General features: G+C 45.1%; 1 protein-coding gene across 1 annotated transcript; it reads left to right on the plus strand.

Annotated features, from left to right (window-relative positions):
* Positions 1 to 445: 445 nt before the first annotated feature.
* zmiz2 (zinc finger, MIZ-type containing 2) lies at positions 446 to 21,327 on the plus strand. The gene is made up of 21 exons (XM_056591931.1): positions 446 to 1,025; positions 4,431 to 4,522; positions 4,680 to 4,794; positions 4,953 to 5,161; positions 5,668 to 5,824; positions 6,334 to 6,570; positions 7,601 to 7,751; positions 9,414 to 9,532; positions 9,764 to 9,853; positions 10,100 to 10,289; positions 10,556 to 10,697; positions 10,813 to 10,891; positions 11,269 to 11,400; positions 13,950 to 14,055; positions 14,764 to 14,921; positions 15,081 to 15,148; positions 16,142 to 16,210; positions 16,535 to 16,827; positions 17,183 to 17,337; positions 17,774 to 17,977; positions 19,763 to 21,327. The coding sequence occupies exons 2-21, from the start codon at positions 4,473 to 4,475 to the stop codon at positions 19,868 to 19,870; spliced, it is 2,832 nt and encodes a 943-aa protein (XP_056447906.1). The 5' UTR covers positions 446 to 1,025; positions 4,431 to 4,472; the 3' UTR covers positions 19,871 to 21,327.
* Positions 21,328 to 22,490: the final 1,163 nt, after the last annotated feature.

Genomic DNA, 22,490 nt, shown 5'->3' on the forward strand with positions numbered 1-22,490 from the left:
GCCTTATGCATGTGACGTCTGGACTTTCTCCCTCATCTTCCTTTCTCACACACACACACACACACACACACACACACACACACACACACACACACACACACACACACACACACACACACACACACACACTCAGCACAAGAATATACATATTTTGGCCATATTATCAATAGCACAAAAATTGTATCGCATTTCACCTGTATTAATTGATTAGTAGAATAATATAGATTAATATATAGATTATTTGAATGTATACATAAATAGTACTCCTTATGTATGACTATTTATGTTTCCTTCTACTATTAACACTGTATCGATACTAGGCTACCACCACTGCGACTATTAGTAGTAGTCGTACCCTACTGCTTCTAGGCCTAATAATAGTATGATAATACAGCTGTTATTGGCTGCTTGTCTTGCTAATGATTATTATCACATCGTCGTTCTCATTGCATCTGAATCACTTCAATTACATTACTATCCATTTTTTGCCTTAACTATTTATGTTAAGTGTGAAAGTAAGGTTGTTGTGGACCTGTTTCGGTCTGTCTCTCTCACCCTCCCTCTCTCTCCCTCTCTCTCTCTCTCGGTGTCTCAGAGCAGCAGGGGGGATAGGAGCAGAAAAGCCTCGGGTCTTGTACAAGGCAGTTTCTACAGCCGTATGCTTGGCTTCAGTTTTACGATTGAACCATATTTAATGGCAGCAATTGACCGCGGGAGCAGCAGGTAGAATGCCCCAGGACCCACGGTGTAAGGGTGCATTCTGGTGATTTTGGAGTATCGGGGGATGGTGCCAATATCCACAGCAGGATAATACACAGGAGCAAGCTAGCTGGGCTAGCTGGCTGGAGTGAAAACCAGTGTGAATACGGACTTCCGTGAGGAATTTAGTGAGCAGTTACCGGACGGGTTAAGGGGCTCCTGTCGGAACTGTGTTCGGGTCCCCTTTGGTCATTTATACTCCAGGGTTTGCTCTGTTCTGAGCTCACAGCCCGGCCGAGGGCTCGGAGACAGAGGAAGTAACCAAGGTAAGGTCGGCTACTAAACAAACTAATCGTTTGCTCTCGGTTTTGGACATATAGTCGTATACGGTGTGAGATGGAGGCAATAGTGTGGTTAAATTTAATGCTCAATGTTCCAGGGATGTATGTGTATTTTAGAGATGGAAGCCAACGGTTGCTAACGGCTAACGCCGTAGCATTCCATTGTCATAGCCCGCAAACGTTAGCCTGGTAACAGCTGTAAAGAAAATATTTTATTCCCCGCTTGTAGTGGATGAATCACCGAGTCACGATTTCAGCAGTGTACTAATATCAGTGGTACACCCGTGGGACATTTAGATAAGCAAATTCCTTGGGTTGTTAAATGGGATTGGCTCATTTACGCAGTCGCCTCGTTAGCATGCTAATGCTTGTTAAGTAAGGAGGCTAGCACAGCAGCTAATGGCAAATCCTCATTCTCTGCCATTGTAAACAGTGGTGTGCGGCTCGTTAGCTCGCTGCTAGCCTGTCTTCGGTGGCCACACTGCAAGACGTTTCAAAATGTCCTCCCCTGACATGTTCGTTTGGCCCGAGCGTTCGCTGTACCGATGCTCACGAGGACCGAGGACCGTTTATCGCCCGTGTTCTCCCAGTACCACAGGGCGCGTGGACCGTGCACGCTAGTGGGACGACGAGGTGGCTGCTGGCTCGGAGCCAACATAGCTATTGTCTGTTTCCTGCAAGTTGTTATGCTACTATGTTGCATGGCATTGAGCTCGACGATCGATTGAACCCGAGATGGAGCAATCCAAATATAGTCTACAAAGAGAATGGAAGGTCTGTGAGATAATTTATATGATACGACTACATGCTCCTCGGTGGAACTGCCATTACTTTTTATTTATTTATTTATTTTTTACTTTTGGTCATATGAATATGACTCGACTGCAATTTATGTTATGGTTGAGACAGGTTCTTTATAAAGGTTGTGCTCAGACTATTGATAATTTCTCAGGAGTTTTTGCATGTCTGCCTCCATCCATCCTCTATATCAATTTCAGACATTGAACCTTAACCAGTAAGGACTAAGCTCCACTGAGGGTGTTGGTCTGGTCCTGTGTGTGGGAGCTCCACTATGGCATTGTAAACGTAGAACCAGATAGTAATGGCCCACTATACCGGCTTACACATACAAGGCACATTTGACTCCGGTCCACAGAACTCTCTAGTGAGGAGACGGACCACGATGGTTCAGTAGTAGCAGGAAGCAGAAAACCTCATCAAACTACACGTGCCGGAGTTCAAAGTAGTCCCAGGTGAATCTTGAAAGAGGTTTATGATGAATACATTACTTGCAGGCCAACATTAAGCTGTTTTGAGGTGGAATGTTTACCGTAGAGAAAATAAATAAATACGTTCATTCCTCGAGACCTCCTTGCTGTTTTAGCAACAGCGTTCCACAGAACATGTGCCATAGTGTCTGATCGAACCCCCAGCCTTCGACTCTCCCTCTCAGTTGGATAATGTTTACAGGAGCATACACCCAGCAATTCTGTACAGACCTTTCACATGGCATACTTTTTCTCGGACTGGGTACTTAAAAACCTGTGAATGTGCTTTATAATGTCATGTATAATTGAATTATCCTCAGAATTAAATAAAATCACAAGTTCATAATCCTTCCAGATGTTTACTCACTGCCCTAACAATCGGCACAAGCCATCCTCGGGCCAGTCTGCCATACCCCTTGGCTGTCGCTGGCTATTAACTTGAGAAGTTTCTAGTTGCTAATATGTTGAATCGGTGTTGGCCAATGTCAGCCAAGAGGAATGGTTTGGTGTTGGTGTTTGTTGGGGCAGTGTGTTTGTTGACTCAAGTTCAAAGAAATGTGTGCTAGTAACTCAAATTTTTTTATATATGTAGGCCTGACTGCTCCATTTCTATTCTGACCCTCTCTCTCTCTGGCTGTCAGTCTAGCAATGGGATTTACAGTGTTTCATAAACCATGTGCTAATAATTTTACCTGCCACTGCCTGGCCTGCACAGGAGCCGAGGAAATTTGCATGCGAGTACAAGACCTCTTGCATGCTAAAGCGGGATTCACCTAGCTGGACCAAAATGGTCCCTTAGATTATGTTTTCTTAATTTCTTAACTGGTTTAATTGGCAGTGCAAACAATCTGCCTTACCAATATCAGATTTCCAAGTGGTACTTACAATTTAGTTTTAAACATGCAAAACATTTGCAAACATTTGTTACATTGTTGTGACCACACACTGTACTGGCATGACATTGTAAAATGTCTGTACAAAAAAAATTATTAAATTGTAGACCTAAATATGCTATATTAATAGACTTATCACATATTCCAGGTCCAAAATTAACTTTTGCAATTTGCTATTCTTGACCAGCCCAACTACAGTAGCGGAGATTGCTCTGTTCCTGGTCAAAACATTATTTTTGAATGCATCCACCATTGGATGGTGTTTATGTTGGACCATGAACAAAGTTCACACATATATTTAGAATAAGCATATCAGTAAGCTCTTTTGGCTCCAAAATGGACTTCAGTCAATTTTAAGTGGCACACTGAGATGCACTGGGCAGACTTTACATTTCAACAGTTAACTCAGTGTACATTTATAGTTGCATTACATTATTAGTCCTCAATGAGTGCACTCCCTTTTAATGTCCAATAACATGGAATTTATAAAGGGCTATATTTGGAGACGTTTCGGTGAAGAATAACACCTGCCAGCATGCCAAGGGCAGATGGTTTGGACGATTCATGCCGGAAAAAAATGTCATGGTTACATATAAAATAATTAGCGTAGCTGGTATATTTTCTACTCTGGTATTAAGGTAATATCATTTTTTTATAGATGTGTAATAGATATCCATTTATTCCTCATTTGTATCCTCTTTTATCTATCTATCTAACTTTGACACACGTGTGGCAGTCTTCCTATCTCCTCGCTGTGTGTATTGTTTGACACCACAGTGATGTTCAGGAATGTGTGACTACGACTTCCTCCCCCCTCCTTTATTCACACACACACACACACCTTAGTTTGCGGATGGTGGGGAGGGGCTCTGTGGGTCATGTGACATGACTCTGGCCAATGAACCGGGTTATGGCAGCTGTAGCCTAGAAACGAGTGATTGTGGCAGAGCTGTTCTTCTTTATCTACTGCACATCATAGGTAATGATGCCGCTCCTCGTGTAGTTTTGAAAGTACAGCAAGTCCCTGTACCAAAGCAGGTTTACATATTCAATGAGATGTAGATAGTACTTGTTGCATTCAAATTTTCCCATTTCAATCATTTTACGCTTGGAAATAATCTCCTGATGTAGCTCAATGTTTCTGGCAGAATGTACAGGTTCTGGGCAGGATTGCTAAGTAAAGTAAACGTCTTAGAAAACACAATGCATTAATCTGTCTGTCTCACTAGGTGGGCTGTCTGTCTCTGTGAGGAAGCCCCCCCAACCTGACTATGAATCCTATGAACCCCATGAAGGCTGGACTATCAAACAACCCCCACAAGTACGAAACACTCACTCACTCACTCACTCACTCACTCACTCACTCACTCACTCACTCACTCACTCACTCACTCACTCACTCACTCACTCACTCACACATCTCAAAGTACATGCGATACAGTTCCCATATTTATTTGAATGTGTGTTTGTGTTCCCAGCGACGGTTCGTACCCCTATGACCCCTCCAGTTGGCAGCAACAGTCCAATCAGCCAACAGGATCCCTCTCCGTGGTAACCACAGTCTGGGGGGTGACCAATCCCTCGGCCAGCCAGGTAAGACGTGTGGATAGATGGAGATATAAGGCTGGATGCCCTGGTAGTCTGATAGACAGACAGTTGGGTAGATGGACGGGTGAACCCGGCCTGATCAGAAATCACATTTTCCAATTTCTCATGTGTCCTTGTCTGTTTTTCCTTCTCCCTCGCTCCAGGGTCTAGGTGGGGGAGGGATGGGTCCCGGGAACAACCCAGGTGGCGGGCCCATGATGCAGGGACCCGGTGGGCCCGGTATGGGTGGCCCTCCTGGAGGGTACATGGGCCAACAGGGGTACCCTGAGCCCAACAAGGGCTACATGGGCCAGGGCATGTACGGCCGGTCCTCCGGAGGGTACCCGGGAGGAGCACCGGGCTATGGGGGCAGGTAGGTTACTGACAGATGAACCGTGAATCTAAACGTTAATGAATGACTGCCATCTGATTGGCTGACTGCTTAATCAATGACAACATGCGTCATCAAAGCTTTTTCCCCCATTGGCGATCAGCTTTTTTTTTAGACAACCAAAAGGTGACAAAAAAAATCATCAGTTTGCGGCCTTTCTTGTCTTGGATAACAACACATTTGTTTTCTGAAAAAATACATTGACACAAATCTGAGAAAATCCATACGTATTTATTTGTTCATCCCTTTTTTACATCAATGGCAGATGAGAGGGAGTAAACTAACATGCCTTAGGCAACATAAATATATATGTGGATATAGATCTCAATGATGCTGAGCTTGCATCTGCATTTCTCCAGTCAATGTGATGTAGAGAAACATGAGAAATATCAGTGTCTTTCAAGTTAGTTTAAGAGCTGGGGCGATGCTGCTATGGTGGCTGGTTTATGTACCCTGGTTGGGTTCTGATCTGATACTGCCCTATACAGCTACCAACAGGTACCGGGCGGTTCCAGGGGGTCAGAGTTCACCCAGGCAGCAACCGCTGCCGCTGTCGCCGCGGCCGCTGCCACGGCAACCGCCACCGCTACAGCAACAGTGGCTGCCATCCAGGAGAAACACAACCAGGAAATGAACTATGGACAGGTGAGATTAATGGCCGCTGGGACACCAATGCTTCCGCACCTGTGATTCAATCGACAAAGAGGAAACGCATTGAACGGATAATAAAGTTCTCCACCTTCTGTATTGGTTAGTGTTCTACCCTGCAAGCTGTATAGATCTACCTACCTTATTGAAGTTCTGCAGAAGTACATTTTGCTGATTGTGTTTTTTGTTACTACGTGAATTATATTTCTTTACCCATCCAACTATTTAAAATCAATATCTCGGCCTGACTCTTGACATTCTGTGATGCAAAATGACAGAATTGAGGGCTATTCTATGACCTTGACACGAACGGACACCTCAGGTAGGCTGCACATCTTTGCGTACGCCTAGGTCTGGAATGTAGGGGCATGAACGCCTCTGTTTAGTGACATAGAATGGTCCCTAGGTCCGTAGTTACGTGGGCCATAGCCGGCAGCCGATCACAATAGGACATCGTCTAATGTATAATAACGTGTGTTTACTTTGGGTTATTTGTTCTTTCATAGATGGGTGGATCGGCCTACAACCAGCAGTTCATGTCCCATGCGGGCCCCCGCGGCCCCCCTGGTATGTCCCAAGGTGGCATGGGCCCTGGTCAGAGCAGGGCCCCCCCCTCAATGGGCCCCATGTACGGCCCCGGTGGACCCGCTCAGAGGATGGCCCAGCATCCAAACTACGGGCCCGGGCCCCAGCAAGGACCTCTACGACCGCAACAAGGCCTCAAACGGCCCTACAACTCTGAGGTGAGCTGGCCCAATGCATTGGGTCAAAACCAGATAAATCACAAGTCGGTGGTCATCTACATTCATAAACAGTTCTCTGGCTGATGGGATTGCTAATTAATTACTATGAATGATTCCTGAATTGTATGCATCACCCTTTTAGCATTGCCTAACATGTCTGTCCTGATCATTAAAGAAAAAAACAATCCCTAAAGTCTGATAATTAATTAATGATTAGGTCATTTTTAACACCAGTTGACCAAAGGTTATGATTTGAGTCGGGTTTTCTGTGATTCAAGGTCTGGTAGCGGTCGCTCTCGTAGCTCTACTCCACGAGCCAATCAGCAACTGGAAGGCGGGACTTGCAAATAAATATAATGACAGAATCCATGTGACCAGTGACCCATCGTTAATAATAATAATAATTCATTGAATTTATTTAGCGCTTTTCTAGACACTCAAAGACGCCTACAGTGAAGGGGGGGACCTCACTTACCACCACCATGTTAACAACATGGTGTCTTGCATAGCGAAAAGTTATGGTACATTTCTGTGGGTTATAGTCTATAGTGTATGGTTTCTGTTATTAAAGGGTACATATTATACCACCAGGTGTGAGTGTAATTAGCCTTATGAGCCGTTTCGAAATCTGCCCCATATGACATCAGTAGTGGGCGTGTCCACCTAGATCCGTGCTGGATAGATCAGTTTACCCGCCTACCCAGTGGACTGAAATAAACATTACTCATCTATTCAGCAAAGATCTAGGTGGACACGCACAATAGTGATGTCATATGGCGCAGATATTCGAAATAGCTTGTAAGGCTAATCACACTCACACCTGGTGGTATAATGTGTCCCCTTTAAGTCATTTTGTTAGAGCTTTAGAAATCGTTGGCCACTGTATACTCGGTTTACATGGAAGCAACCGCACTTAGATGATGAAAATGGCTCGAGTTTTTCCCAGAAGAAACTTCAGAATGAAATGTGTAGAGAAGTAAGTCTGGATGCTCATTGGGCTAATCCTGCTGCTGTGTGTGTCTGTCCCCAGTCGTTCCCCGGCGTACCCCAGCAGTACGGGCTCCAGGTGGGCTCCAGTGTGAACGTGATGTCCGGCCCCGGGGGTCCAGGCCCTGGGGGAGCTGGGCCCCACCACCCGGGTCAGGGCCCCTACTCAGGGCAGAACATGCAGTACCATGGAGGTGAGAAAACCTACCTGGCCTACACCATAAAGCCACAGTATGCAATATGTAAATATGGACATTTGAATACTTCTCAAGACTGTGGGTTCATGTTTTACTTTTTGGAATAGGTGTCGACCTCAGGGGATGTGCCCCCCTCAAAATTTAGAACACACGCATTTGTCCCCCCCGATTAAAAACAGGAAAGAAGCAGAGGACTTTTATTTTGAAAGCGTTCTATAGCGTTACTCATAGTTGCAACAATGCCTCCGACAGGGGTGTGTCTCTTTTCTCCGAGTCTTTTTTTAGTCCCCAGTACACACAAACACAATCCCCTGAACAAAAGACACAAAGTGGATGTGTGGGGGACTGGGACATATTTGAAGGCAACACAGAATGCCTGATAGCCTTCTTTTGCTATGTTCCATTATATTCCGTTTTCCTTTACATAAGTAAAGACATTTTAACCATAAATGGCTGCAGAAAAGGCGTCAATTTCAAAGGCTCCTTTGGCCGATAAGTGGACTGCAGCCGGCTTGAGCTTGTGCTTGGAGGGCGAGGGCGAGCTCTGTAAACAGGCTTTTCTGTCATCATCTGCAAACCAATTAAAACCCATTCATCCATGTAGAATCCTACACGTAGTCCCTTTTAACTTTTACATTATATATATATATTTTTTTTTAAAAATCAGCGGCTTTACGGATGTAAATTATACTTTTGGTGTATTCGCAGGGGCTGACGAACTGCTTTCGAACGTCTCCATTTCAACAGTGTAGAATACATTCACTGCAAACCCTTTTCTGTGCTAACTAAACGATAAGCTAGGGCTGCTCGATTATGGGAAAAATCATAATCACGATTATTTTGGTCAATATTGATATCACGATTATTCAAACGATTATTTTTGAGTTTGAAAACATGCATTTATTGACACAATCAATTATGACATAGAAACACGTGTAAGTAAAAATAAAAAAAAATTCCAAAATAAAACCTTTTTCGTGTGTAAGTGTACTGTCTGCCACAACATTCTGAATCTAACATTTGATTTTTATAAAACATTTCATGAATACAATATATTCAGCCAAATGCACTGACGAATGACTCGACTGAAATAATACATTCCCTATTTAATGTCTAGAGAACAACGGTCCCAGCATTTCTCCATAGCAAAGTTAAAAGTCACAAAGCCATAACAAACACATGGCTAATAAAAATCATATTGTTGTTAAACAGAACTACATATACAAGATGTACTTGGCAGTTCTGCCTTAAAGAACTCTTAGTTAAAGTCTGCTATAGGAGCTTGTTATCGTTCATCAAACTGTAACGTTACTGAAACTTTAATATTCCACACGGTAGGTCTACTCCAACATGTCTGTCAACAGTCGATGCTGCTGATTGGCGGTTCACTGGCATGTCCCGCCTCCTGCCAACGGCATACTTCCTGATGCAGCACGCCTGTTAGATTGTACTCTCTCTCGCCGCGTTGAATGCTTTCGCATGCGCGTCTCTTTCATAAACTTTCATAAACTCTCTAGGCCTACTGTAAAACGGAAAATGTCAAATTAATCGTTTCAACTCGATCGAAATTCGATTAATTGCACAGCCCTACGATAAGCCAAGTCAGATGAAAACAATTGAGTCACCAGTTTTGCTCTAAACGTGTTCCTTCCTCTACAGGTCCCGGTGGTCCTGGCCCCGCACCCCAGCGATCTGGTCCCTCCCCTTCTTACCAGAACCACAAGATGTCCCTCCCACAGTACCCCAACTCGGCCCCACCAAACTCACAATACTACAAGGTAAGCAGGAATTCTGTGAGATGCCTCAAGATTGCACCAAATAAAGCTGCTAATCAGGACTAACCACTTTCTCTCTCTCTCTCTCTCTCTCTCTCTCTGTGTGTGTGTGTGTGTGTGTGTGTGTGTGTGTGTGTGTGTGTGTGTGTGTGTGTGTGTGTGTGTGTGTGTGTGTGTGTGTGTGTGTGTGTGTGTGTGTGTGTGTGTGTGTGTGTGTGTGTGTGTGTGTGTCAGGACCAGTTTAATGGGCAGGGCGGTGCATTAAACTCCTTATCAGCAGGTGGCGCCGGTGGCACGTACAGCTCGTTCAACCAGCCTACTGGGGTAAGCCCCGTCCTATGCTGTGGTTCGGTTGGTCCAATTATTCCCGACCTGTGTCTTTTATAGTGTAAGTCTTGGCACATACAGGATCTTTATGCAAAAAAAACATCACGGGATGATGTTCAAGTCCTTTCTGCCTCTTTATGCAACTGCCACATGCCATGTTGATCGTTGTTCATTGCATGTGTCGACCTTTTCATTTTTTCCTACCTTTCTGTTACTGTCTAATGCCCCTCCTCTCTCTTCCAGCCGGGCCGAGGGTTGCCAGGTTACCCTAGTTCTCCCCTTCCCGGTAACCCCACCCCTCCCATCACCCCTGGGAGTTCAATGGCCCCACCCTACATGTCTCCTAGCAACAGTGACGTCAAGCCATCACCTTCTTCCTTCCTGCCGGACATTAAGCCCAACATGAGCAGCCTGGTTCCACCCCCTCCTTCCGGTACGCGCACACGCACACATACACACTCATGCACGCACAAAATGTTGTGTGTGGCCAGCTGCTGAGCAAGTATGGCTTCATAACATCATTCTTTTTTCATGAGACATGTAGACCAAAATGTCAATCCTTATAGGTGTTTTGATTAAAAAAAGAATTTCAAGTCAATGTTTCCACAACCGTGGGACAGTACGGTAAATGCATTCCAGGGACCCCTTGCTGTCTGCCTCGTAATAATCATATCAACAAACTCAATTTGCTGTTGGCAGGTAACCCTAGCGACGACCTTCGGCTGACCTTTCCTGTGCGTGACGGCGTGGTACTAGAGCCCTTCAGACTAGAGCACAACCTGGCCGTGAGTAACCACGTCTTCCAGCTGAGGGACTCTGTCATCAAGACCCTGATGATGAGGTAGGCACACACAATCGTGCACATACAAACACCCATAAACAATATGTCAATAAACGGACACACATACACACTGTGCCTCCATTGATTGGATCCGCCTCCACCTGTCGTCTCTTAGGCCAGATCTGGAGCTGCAGTTCAAATGTTACCACCATGAAGATCGGCAGATGAACACCAACTGGCCTGCGTCTGTTCAGGTTAGTGTTCATCCCCCGGCCGACTATACTGAACCTGACACGCACACAAACACACTATGACCTATGTGTATGTGGTTGGCAGTAGCTCAGGAGGTAGAGCGGGGTTGACTGGTAACCGGAAGGTTGCTTGTTCGATTCCCGGCTCCTTAGTATCGAGGAGTCCCCGAGCAACACAACTCACCCTGACTGCTCCCGGCGAGCTGGCTGTCGCCATGCGGGGTTGACTCCAACGTCGGTGTGTGAATGAATGGTTGTAATTTGCTTTGGATAAAAGCTTCATCAAAATCCCCTAAAATATAAATGTACTGCAGAACTAACACCATCGCAATGTTGTAGTACATGACTAATATGTTTCTCTACGTATCTCCACCTCCCAGGTCAGTGTCAACGCCACCCCGCTGACCATAGAGCGCGGGGACAACAAGACTTCCCATAAGCCCTTGTATCTGAAGCACGTCTGCCAACCAGGAAGGAACACCATTCAGATCACTGTCACAGCCTGCTGTTGTGTAAGACACGCACACACACATGCAGACATGCAAACGCACACACGGGCGCCACTTCGACCGCCTCATTTTACAGTACAGTATGTAGAATTGAGTGGTTCCGAGCTAGATAATATTATATTCGTTGGTATGTTTTAATTAGTTAATATTCCAATGAAAATAAGATTGGTTGTTTTTTGTTGAGTTGTAGGAAGGAGGGGGGCTTGTTATCATTGTGGCAATGGCCCATTTGGGATTTCTTATTTTAGTAGCGTCGTTGTGTAGGAGCATTTTAGGGATACAAGTGACCATAAACCGGTATAGGACGTGGCTCATGTAACCTATGAAGTTGAACTTATGCGCCGTCCTTTCAACAGAATTACTGTGGTACTAAGAGGAGTTATTTGTAATGGAGGTTAAATAATGGAGGATTATGATGAATGGGTTTTCATTATTTAATGCATCCATGTCAGGGATTAAAATAAACGTTGTCCCGTCGTCCCGGGGACGTAATTAATTGTCATCGGGAGGATCAATATTCTCTCTCGGGTCGACCTCGGGACGAAGAGAATTTTGTGGGCACTGACTTCATTTTTCTGTTTAAGTTTTCAACACTTTCTGCGAACGGTGGATAATACTTTTGTGAACTGTAAATGGAAAAAGGACTCAGCTTCGATCAATTGGCTGGCGCGTTTGTGTTGGTCAATGAGACGCCGAGACTGCTTGCAACATTGGTTTGTTGATGGCCTTTGTACACTGCCAAGCTGGTTTGTTCGCAGCTTGGCACGCCCGGCGATTTCACCGTCTTATCTCAAGTTTCCTGTGTAAAACCGAGGGGGTAAAAATCCCCCGTTCGTCACGGCATGGGCTTTCTTGGTTCACTGGAGAAGTCGGGGCTGCACACGGTGACTAGACTAGACTAGACTAGACTAGAGATGCGCGGAAGAGCTGTAATGTCATCCGTACCCGCTGCCTTATATCAATATCTACCGACCCGAAGCAATGTGTTTTTCAACAATTGATACCCGCATTGCACCCGCCTGATCATCGGGTGACCAGACGTCCCAATTTTGAGTTGTGTGTTCCGCGCCTCGACAAAAGCCTGTCGGCACACTAAAATGTCCAACCAACCTGTTGTCAGCGATAACATGGCCAACGTGGCCTTATTATAGCCTGATCATTGACTCAAAGCCACATAGAAAGAATAAAGTATCCAGCATATTTCAACAATGTGTTTTTGAGGGCATATGCAACTGGGATGATCGCACTGTGGAATGTTTATGGAAAACCAGCGGACGAGCGCTGGGCAGAGATGATCGCACATTTCAGACGCAGGGAGATTATAGAAAAATATGTCAAATTTGTCAGTTTGCTGTTTTTCTAGTCGATATGTTAACCTAACCCCCAACCCCTTGGATTATCCACGGTGTCCGCGGGTATGACCGCCAACCGTGCATCTCCAGTCTAGACCTCTTTAGAATAATTTGCATACCCCCGAATGTTACTATTTTTTTATGAATGAAGACACCCGCATGAAAGAATGAGTTTACGTCTGAGTGAAGGCTACAAACGCCAACATATTCTTTATTTTGCTGACCACCACAAAAGCCTCCTAAGGACAGTTCCTCTGGTCTCTCTCGTAGATCGCACCATCTTTCAGCGTCTTTGTTTCATGCGACTGCATCACCTTCTCTTACATAATCAGCAGCTCGCGGATTTCACTTTTTTCTCCAGTAAGAACTCCAGTTAGATAGCTCCCCCGGAACCGCGGACCCGTCGCATTTACATCAGAATGAAACCAAATAAACCGCCAATGTGTGTAGGGGCCGGGAGGGTAAATTGGGGTGCTAGCTCAAGCAGGCAATTTACCTCGGGCAGTTTAAACGCGCTGACCGTTCTGCGAAAAAGGCGAGCGTGGTTTCTCCTGCATGAAACGGGTGAAGTCGGACTGGAGGTCTCGCCTAGCCAATGACACTCTGAACAGCCTCATGCAAATCGACCCTCCTCGAAATGACCCTCCTCTTGAGGAATACTACTCACTAAATGAAGTCATTAAATGGTGGAGTACTGGCAGAAGGGCATGTTCTGTGACTGAGGGTGTTGGTTGTCATCTTGAAGCTAAACAAATCTAGTCTGGAAATAACTATTATTTTAGCCACATAATGTATTAGTGTTTTTATTATATTATCAGTAAGTTAAAACTCAAAATGTAAAAAAGATTCTCGGGACGATTCGGGACGGTTCAAAAAGATTCTCGGGACGGTTCAAAATGATTTTCGGGACGATTCGAGAACGGTGGTGAGAAAAGTTAGTTTTAACCCCTGATCCATGTTATGGGAGGGAATGTATTCAGTTGGTTGCAATCTGAAACCCCACCGCTAGTTACCGCGCTATATAATACACACTAGACCTTTTGATGGCGGTCTGAGTTATAAATCATCCACATATTTATATATTTTTTGTACTCGCATTACTATGAACAAATAATGAACCATCGATTTGTATTAACTTTTTTCACTATCCCCTCCTTCTACTCTTGCCCTATGTGTCTCTCTCTCTCTCTCTCTCGGCAGTCCCACCTGTTTGTCCTCCAGCTGGTCCATCGGCCGTCTGTCCGCTCGGTTCTTCAGGGACTCATGAAGAAGAGGCTTCTCCCTGCAGAGCACTGTGTTACCAAGAGTAGGCTCTCTTTGGCTTTACCTCCTTGTATCCCCTATGGACAGCACCTACCCCAACCAATAGCAGCTTATCGTCTATGAGGATGCGACTCTTGTTTTTGTCTTGATTGGTTTTACCTCAGTTTGGCGCCTTTATCATTTATTATTGTACGTCGTTTTTATCCAAAGCGACGTACAATCAGTACATTTGTCAGAAGAAAAAATAACAATGTATCACTGTCGGTACAGTGAAGATATTTCTAGAATCAATTGCTAACAATTAAAATTGCTAGGTTACGTATGTACTATTTTTATTTTTTTTTTAAGTGCCAGGACTTGCAACATACAATAAGTGCATGAGAGCAGTGTTTCAATTCAATTTGATTGGTGTTCGATAAATTAAATCAATGAAGATAAGTGAGCATCAGTATTAGTCGCTAACTGCACAGAAGATGTGTGTGTCTGTCTAACAACTGATGTCTGATAGTCGGTCAGACGTCTGCTTGTATATCTGTCGGTCTGACTGGTCTACTGTATGTGTGTTTGTCTTCCTGTGTGTCTGTCTGATTGTCTGACTGACCTATTGTATGTGTGTCAGTCTGCCTGTCTGATTGTTTGACTGACCTACTGAATGTGTGTGTCTGACAGCCTGTCTGATATTGTGATTGTCTGACTGAGCTACTGTATGTGTGTCTGTCTGACCTGCTTCGTCTGTCTCTCTGTCTCCCAGTAAAGAGGAACTTCAGCAGTGGGACGATCCCGGGGACCCCCGGGCTCAACGGCGAGGACGGGGTGGAGCAGACCGCCATCAGGGTCTCCCTCAAGTGTCCAATCACATTCCGACGTATCCAGCTCCCCGCGAGAGGCCACGACTGTCGACACATCCAGGTTTGAGCATCGGCCAATCACCCTCTAGCACCATGCCACGCTATGACGTGTGTGTGTGTGAATGTGTAATACAATATATAATCTACCTGATTGCTATATGTTGCCTCTGATGTCTTGTCTTCATTAAGTAAAATGTGTCTATCATCTTTCTTTCTGTAGTGCTTTGATTTGGAATCGTACCTGCAGCTCAACTGTGAACGAGGGACGTGGCGCTGCCCTGTGTGCAAGTATGTCTAAACATACACACACTCGCATACCCACACATACATACACACTCATCAAAGGTTACACTCAGAAGTAGTCCTCCCAAATCAGACTTGATATCAATAATCTAACGTCTGATGGCTAACTCAAATCTGGGGGAGCGGGTGGTTCATTTTGCGACATGTTATGTTTGTTCCAACCTATCATGTTGCCGGAGGTGGGAATCTGTTGGTGTGTAATTGGCTATCCACTTCTTAGAAAAAGTGTCCGTAAAGGTTTAAAATGTACCCCCTTAAGACCTTCCACTGTAGAATCCCACCTATTCAGATCCTGTTCTCCTCTTCCACTAGTTCAAATGAGAACTCTTGAGATTGAAAAATCCCGTAACGTAACAGGAAACAAGGTTTATCTGTCAGTGATTTTTAGAAAGCGGCAGCGTCTTTTCTGACCAATCAGGATATCTCTTCGCTGATTGGTTCAGCGACTCTTGCCTTTAAATCACATAGCGTGTGATTTAACGCTAATCAGATAGCGTTATCATGCCCCCAACAGGTGTGTGAAATAACATCTTGTTCTCTACTGCTCCCTTTCCAGCTATCTACTTCTACTTTCAAATATTCCCCAAAGCATACATCTAAATATGCTGTTGTTCTTTGAGATTATAATGCATATCCAATAATACACAAGATTGTTTGACAGATAATTGTAGTAGACTCTGGATGATGATTCGACGCTGTGCTATTTTATTGACTCTCGGAAGCACTACCCCTCCGCTAAAATGTGGGTTTCTGTGGGAAACCCTTGGCATATAAGGAGTAATGAGTCTGAGGTTGTGCTCGAACACATGACAAAAAATAATGGGTGTAGTTGCTTCTGTATTTATTTGTATGAAAATCATGTGAATACTGCACTGTATTCTGACGGTCTCATCGTCCCAACTGAAACAGTGGCTGATTGCAATGGTGTTGCCATTGAAATTGAATATAACGTTTAGTCAATAATGTGTGTTTGTGTAGTAAAACGGCTCTTCTGGAAGGCTTGGAGGTGGACCAGTATATGCTGGGGATCCTCATCTACGTCCAGAGGTAAGTTCAGTTCCTCTGCCTCTATGTTAGCAGCACATTGGCGCGGCCTCAGGGTTGGCCAACCACAAAACGTGGTTGCTTGGCCCGACCGCTTGGAATGATTTGATCCAATCCGGGTAGTTGAACTGATCTAGATCAGTCTTCATGACACGCAGTTGAAATGCCACACCCAGAGATCATCAATGATTGACCGTCATTCCTGTGGTTGGCATGAGATGACTCCCTGACAATGGATGCCATGATTCCTCTGCATTGTGGCTCTGTTCCATCTTTAATGGTCTTCCCTTTGCCTCTGCTCCTCTCCCGGTCTCCCGGACTTTCCAGCTCTGAGTACGAGGAGATCACCATCGACCCGGTCTGCAGTTGGAAGCCGGTTCCAGTCAAGCCCGACCTCCACATCAAGGAGGAGCCGGACGGGCCCGTGCTGAAACGCTGCCGAACGCTCAGCCCGAGTCACATGGTCCTGCCTAGCGTTATGGAGATGATCGCGTCACTAGGCCCCTCACCCTCCTCCTCTGGACCCTCCTCGAGGACCTCGTCCTCGCCCATGCCCTTCCCCACCATGCCTGCAGGGGGCAATAGCAACAACGGCGGCAACTCTGACTACGGTGGACAAGGTAGGCCCACGTTGTAATGCTCAGCCTGCTCCGCCTCCTGTTCGCGGCGGAACATATTTGGGAGGCGAACCAGCTAAACAACACATCCCTTTCGGGAGACCGAATGATGTTTATTTGAATGTAGGCCATGATGTCCCCACAACAGCACAAAGATATTGAGGCACATGTCACAGCACAGACCAGAGCCAATCAGGAACCCTCTCTTGGCGTGAGGCACATGGCTTCCTGTTTATCGAGGGACCCCTTTTTGTTTTTAACTTCTCTGGATCTGGTAACCTATGTTAGTGAACAGCGTCCTCGTACCTTGTTAGAGTGATGACATCATTGTTTACCGGGTCTCTCCCTTGCGCGGCAGGTGGGTACCCCGGCCAGCCTGGAGGCTTCCCAGAGTTCCCGGGAGTGGGAGGAGACTTCTCTTCTCCCGGGCCGCCCCCTCTCTCGTACCAGTCGGAGCTGCCCAGTGGCCTCCTCACCCCCGACAAACCTCCCCCACATCCCATGGGCCAACAGGTACCTCCCACAGGGCTGCTCCGCCCACCATCGCTGTGCCGTGTATCGTCCTCTCTCTCTTTCTTTCTTTCTTTCTTTCTTTCTTTCTTTCTTTCTTTCTTTCTTTCTTTCTTTCTCTCTTTCTCTCTTTCTTTCTTTCTTTCTTTCTTTCTTTCTTTCTTTCTTTCTTTCTTTCTTTCTTTCTTTCTTTCTTTCTTTCTTTCTTTCTTTCTTTCTTTCCTTCTTTCTTACAGGTACCTCCCACAGGGCTGCTCTGCCCACCATCGCTGTGCCGTGTATCGTCCTCTTTCTTTCTTTCTTTCTTTCTTTCTTTCTTTCTTTCTTTCTTTCTTTCTTTCTTTCTTTCTTTCTTTCTTTCTTTATTTATTTATTTATTTATTTATATATAGTGTGTCTCTCTCTCATATATATGGTGTGTCTCTCTCTCTCTGCTCAGATGTCTCTTCCAGGCCGGCTGGACCCCACTTCCCATGCTGGTTCCCAGCAGCAGTCACATGGTCTCCACGGTAACGCCCAGCCGGGGAGCGGTAACCATGGCAACCAAATGATGCAGCGTGGCAACCAGAACCCCCGTCTCCAAGGCGACGGGTTTGGTCTGGGGGTGCCAGGGGGGTCTGATGTTCCAGAACCTTCGTTGGATGTGAGTGTGTGTGTGTGTGTATGTATGTATATATATATATATATATATATATATATATATATGTGTGTATATAAAAAAAAATAGGGTTGGCAATCTATTCTATTTTTTAACTATTCAGAATGTGCTGTAAAGGGCATTTTTCAAGCTTTTAATAATTACACAATAACAGATTGAAACATAAAAAAACAATAATTAAGATATTAAACAACAAATTTGCAATGATTTGATCCAATTTGGGTTGCAATGGGATCGTATACAATTCCAATGCTCAATTCCAGCCTCACCAGTTCAGCACAGGGGTCCAGCTACAGTGGACAGCGCTGCTATAAAGTCTAGGTCTCAAGAAAGCCTTGTTTTACTATGTGGACATGTAGTAGTATGGCTGCAATCATTGGGCTTCGTCACACTTGGGTTATGCCATTAAGAGACATCATTATTTTGTAAATCACTCTCGCTCATCTTCCATTAACGCAACAGAGCCAGCAGTTTGTTTCACACGAAGCAGAAGGAATTAGCGGGGAGCAGCCATGTCCTATGAGGCTATAGGGACTTCAGGAGTTACAACTAACATGGGACTGTTTGAATCAACACAAGTACAGGACTACCGTATTTTCCGGACTATGAGTCGCGGTTTTTTTGTAGTTTGGCTTGCCCTGCGACTTATATTTCGAAGCGACTTATATGCCAAAATTGTGCGTACATAATCTTCGGCCGCAAGATGGCACCGTCATTCATTAGGCCTACAACTGAACACTGCAAGCCTACTGCACCACCGAATAAATTATATTCTCGTCGTCATCGTCCTCAATGTCCTCCGGTTCAACCAAAGCTACCCCAGCCTTAGCTGCAATGTTGTGCAACATAGCTGTCACACATATCAAAGCGCATGACTTGGCCAGCGAAAACTGGAGCGCGGCGCATACGCGTCCGGTGGAATCCCGGTGTCACTGAATTCGGTTATACTCTCAGAACTACGAGTGGGACCGACACACCTATATTGCTATTGCAATTTTATTCAGTCTCTCCAGACTAAACGTTCTTGTTTAAATGTTTAAAAATAAATGCGACTTATACACCGATGCGACGTATATATGTTTTTTTCCTCGTCATGGAGCATTTTTTGACTGATGCGACTAATACTCGGGAGCGACGTATAGTCCGGAAAATACGGTACTCTTCTATGGTCACCCCTAAAAAAGAAGTCCCACAGAGGGGGAGAGTGAAGCACGCACTGCAGTGAGATGCAGGCTGGTTATTACCGAGATCAATGAAACGAGCTGTACGTTTATGGTTAAATGCAGCCAACCTTTTTGGAAAGATGCGTTATTCAAAGAGGAATTATGTTACATGTAGGACAAGCATTGAGTGTCTCGGTGACTGAACATAATGACGGGCGAGTTCGGCCCGTGACCGGCTCCTGTACTTGCTAGTTGCCATCCGACAACGAGGAACTGCTCCTCCACGCCGCGCAGGTCTCAGTGAGCATGAATAACAGTCTAGTGGGCGCGCCTCGCACACATCTAAGGCCGGTAAGGCATTAATGCCTCCAAAAACCTTTGTGCCTAAACTAATTTCCATTGACGCCGTCATTATGGCGTTTGTCTCCAGCGCTATAAGTAAAATGTGGGGATAGAGTTAATTGATCTGCTGCTGCTGACTGACAATGCTGAATGCTGATTGACCGAAAGCCATTTTCCTCATTTTGATCATGCACTATAAGACTAGATAACTCTATCCTAGTAGGAACTGTAAGACTAGATGCTAACTCTGTATCTGTGTGTGCAGTTGCTTCCAGATCTGACCAACCCAGATGAGCTGCTCTCCTATCTGGGCCCCCCGGACCACCCGAGCAACAACAATGACGACCTGCTGTCCCTGTTTGAGAATAACTGAATGGGAACAAGATACAGACACACGCACACTCAAAATACAACACACACACACACACACAGGATACCACATGAACACAGACACAGGATACAGCACACGACCACACACACTTACACGTTTCCCATGGCTCTCACACTCTCCCCCTGCTGGAGGGAGAGGCTCTATTCATGCTGGGCTGGTTCGACTCACAGCTCCTATCTGTGTATGTTGGTGCATTCGTAGAGATTCAACAAAGTCTTCAGGTCTTTTACTTTTGCCGATCCCCAGAAACGAAGGAACTGTCGAGGCGCTATGACTGACTTCCTGTATATTTATGTATTAAATACAATGTACCAGTTGTTGAAGCACCCCAAATCCGCCACAACACTCCACATGTGAAATAGTCATGGAGTTCGATGTGGATGCAAGAAGTTAGTTTTGCCTGTTTTTAGGAACATTTATGTGGGGTGAGAATTTTAAAACTCAGAAACTAGATGGACCCCGGCCTGTCATTTTTTCAATGCACTAGATGTCCCTGAAACTGGTCCAGTGTGGATAGCTGTCACTTTCCTCCCTCATGCAGCACAGACACCAAACAATGAGGACGTAAACAGACAAACTGACACACGCCCAAACTCATCGACCGGGAAAAAAAGAACCCACGAATGATGTGGTGGGACCTCCTGTGGGGCTGGACTCGGGCAAGGCCTCGCCAGGACTCAATGGGGCAATTGACAATAAGAAAATGATAATACAACAACTTTTAAATATACAAATTTGTAATGTCTTATGGTAACTGTATTATGTTTTTGTTTTTTTCTTTTTTTTTAAATCTCAGAGAAAAAAATGTATTGATCTTTCATCGTCCATTCCTAATTGTGGAGCGCCAGCCTCCTGAGAGTGTTGGTCAAGCGGTGGGCCGGGACACACACGAAGCCACTGCTCCTGTTTCCTCACGCGACCAGTGTTTTTTAGTAAACCTCAGACTCCAAAAACGTTCTTTATTTGAGTTCACGTGGTGTCCCCTCCTCCAACATGATCAGAGTGTATGTTTTATAACGATTCGTCTTGCCAGGCACTTTATGATGCTCCCCGGTGCTTATAGACCTTTACATGGCATCGCGGTGGGGATTGTGAAGATGTTGATACTATTTCAGACACCACTAAAGACTTGTAGAGAACGTTCGAGAGGCGGGGAATATGTGTTGAATATGACCTGACTGGTGGAAAACGGTTGGTTTTACATCTGGCTGATCGGGTCCCAAGGAGGGATGACCAAAATGTATATGAATGATACAGGTTTAGCTTCTCTCTCCATTGTATTTTGCTGATCAAGGACGACTAGATTTGACTTAACAATTCAGTCCACGCATTATATTTTTTTCTACACTTTTTCGAGAGAACGAAAAGATTTGTTCACCTTTCCAGATGAATGGACCGGGAGAGTGAACGACTGAACTCAGACCCTGGGCCTTCGGACAGCCCCCCCCACCCCCCCCCCCCCCCCCCCCCCAAATGTCTAAATATAGTCCATCGCAGTCCCACTACCGGCTCCTGTTGGACACTTTTTACCGCAGGACCAGCGTCGGGCCTCTCTGGAAACAGTCCCTTTAACCCCCCCCATCATCTGCAGTTTTGAAGAGAATGCTTTGGTCTCGCTGAGCTTCTAAAGACTCCCGTTACATTGGTGTCGTCACCTGTAATAAATACTGATGGGAATGAAATGACTTCACAAGGACTCCAGCGGCCCACATGTCTGCATGTCCAGTGTGCAGCGGGCTCCTCGAGGGTTTTAATGGATCAGCGAGGGTGTTCCGGGGTGTTTTTCCATCATCCTCCTCATATATGTTGTAAATTATCTAGTCCAGACAGGTGTTGTGTGTCTGTCCAGTGTTCACCGAGTCAGGTGACCTAAGCTCAACATGTTCATCACTCTGTGATTCAGTAATTATGCTAATATTAATAACCTTTTAATTTAATAAACACAAGCTGGAAAGACCGATGGACTCTCCGTTTATTTATTTTTTACATACTATGAAACATACTATTTCAACCACTTCTATTGGAAGTTCAGTTTTATTATTTCGTTTCAGACATGTTGGATCTACTTTGTCATACCTTGTCTGTGCTGTAAAGGCAGTGTGTACTGTAATGGGCATTAAACAAAGCATAGTAGAAAAGTTCAATATAAACTGTGGGGTTTGGATTTTGAATTTATTTCCCACACACATCAGGCCTACCTATATGGTAGAACAGCATTGAAGCTATAGGCCAAAACATTCACGTCCAAAAATCCATCCGGACAACTTTGACCGTAAGTAAAGTATACAACTCCATGCATATACTCACCAGTCTCATCTAGTCTATTCAATTCAATTGTATTTGTGTATAGCCTATACACAAACACTATTGCCCTTAATCACGGTAGTCTCAAAGGGCATAACAGGCCATACATTTTTGACAACCCCCTGACCCTAGCCCCAACAGGCCATACATTTACGATACCCCCCCCTGACCCTGGCCTAGCCCCAAGAGGGCAAGAAAAAGCTCCCTAATCTTAAACCCCAATCCATATACAAACTATTCCAAGACTTTAGTATCGGTATTAGGTTCATTATACATTACAAAATAAACATGAGAAAGT

Source organism: Gadus chalcogrammus, chromosome 6 (assembly GCF_026213295.1).
Source record: "Gadus chalcogrammus isolate NIFS_2021 chromosome 6, NIFS_Gcha_1.0, whole genome shotgun sequence".
In the NCBI taxonomy this organism is placed as follows: domain Eukaryota; kingdom Metazoa; phylum Chordata; class Actinopteri; order Gadiformes; family Gadidae; genus Gadus; species Gadus chalcogrammus.

Coding starts and splice junctions, on each gene's coding strand:
- zmiz2 (XM_056591931.1), top strand. CDS start 4,473: ATGAATCCTATGAACCCCATGAAGGCTGGACTATCAAACAACCCCCAC. Junction 10,892..11,268: donor ACTGGCCTGCGTCTGTTCAG/GTTAGTGTTCAT, acceptor TCCACCTCCCAG/GTCAGTGTCAACGCCACCCC. Junction 17,978..19,762: donor TTCCAGAACCTTCGTTGGAT/GTGAGTGTGTGT, acceptor CTGTGTGTGCAG/TTGCTTCCAGATCTGACCAA.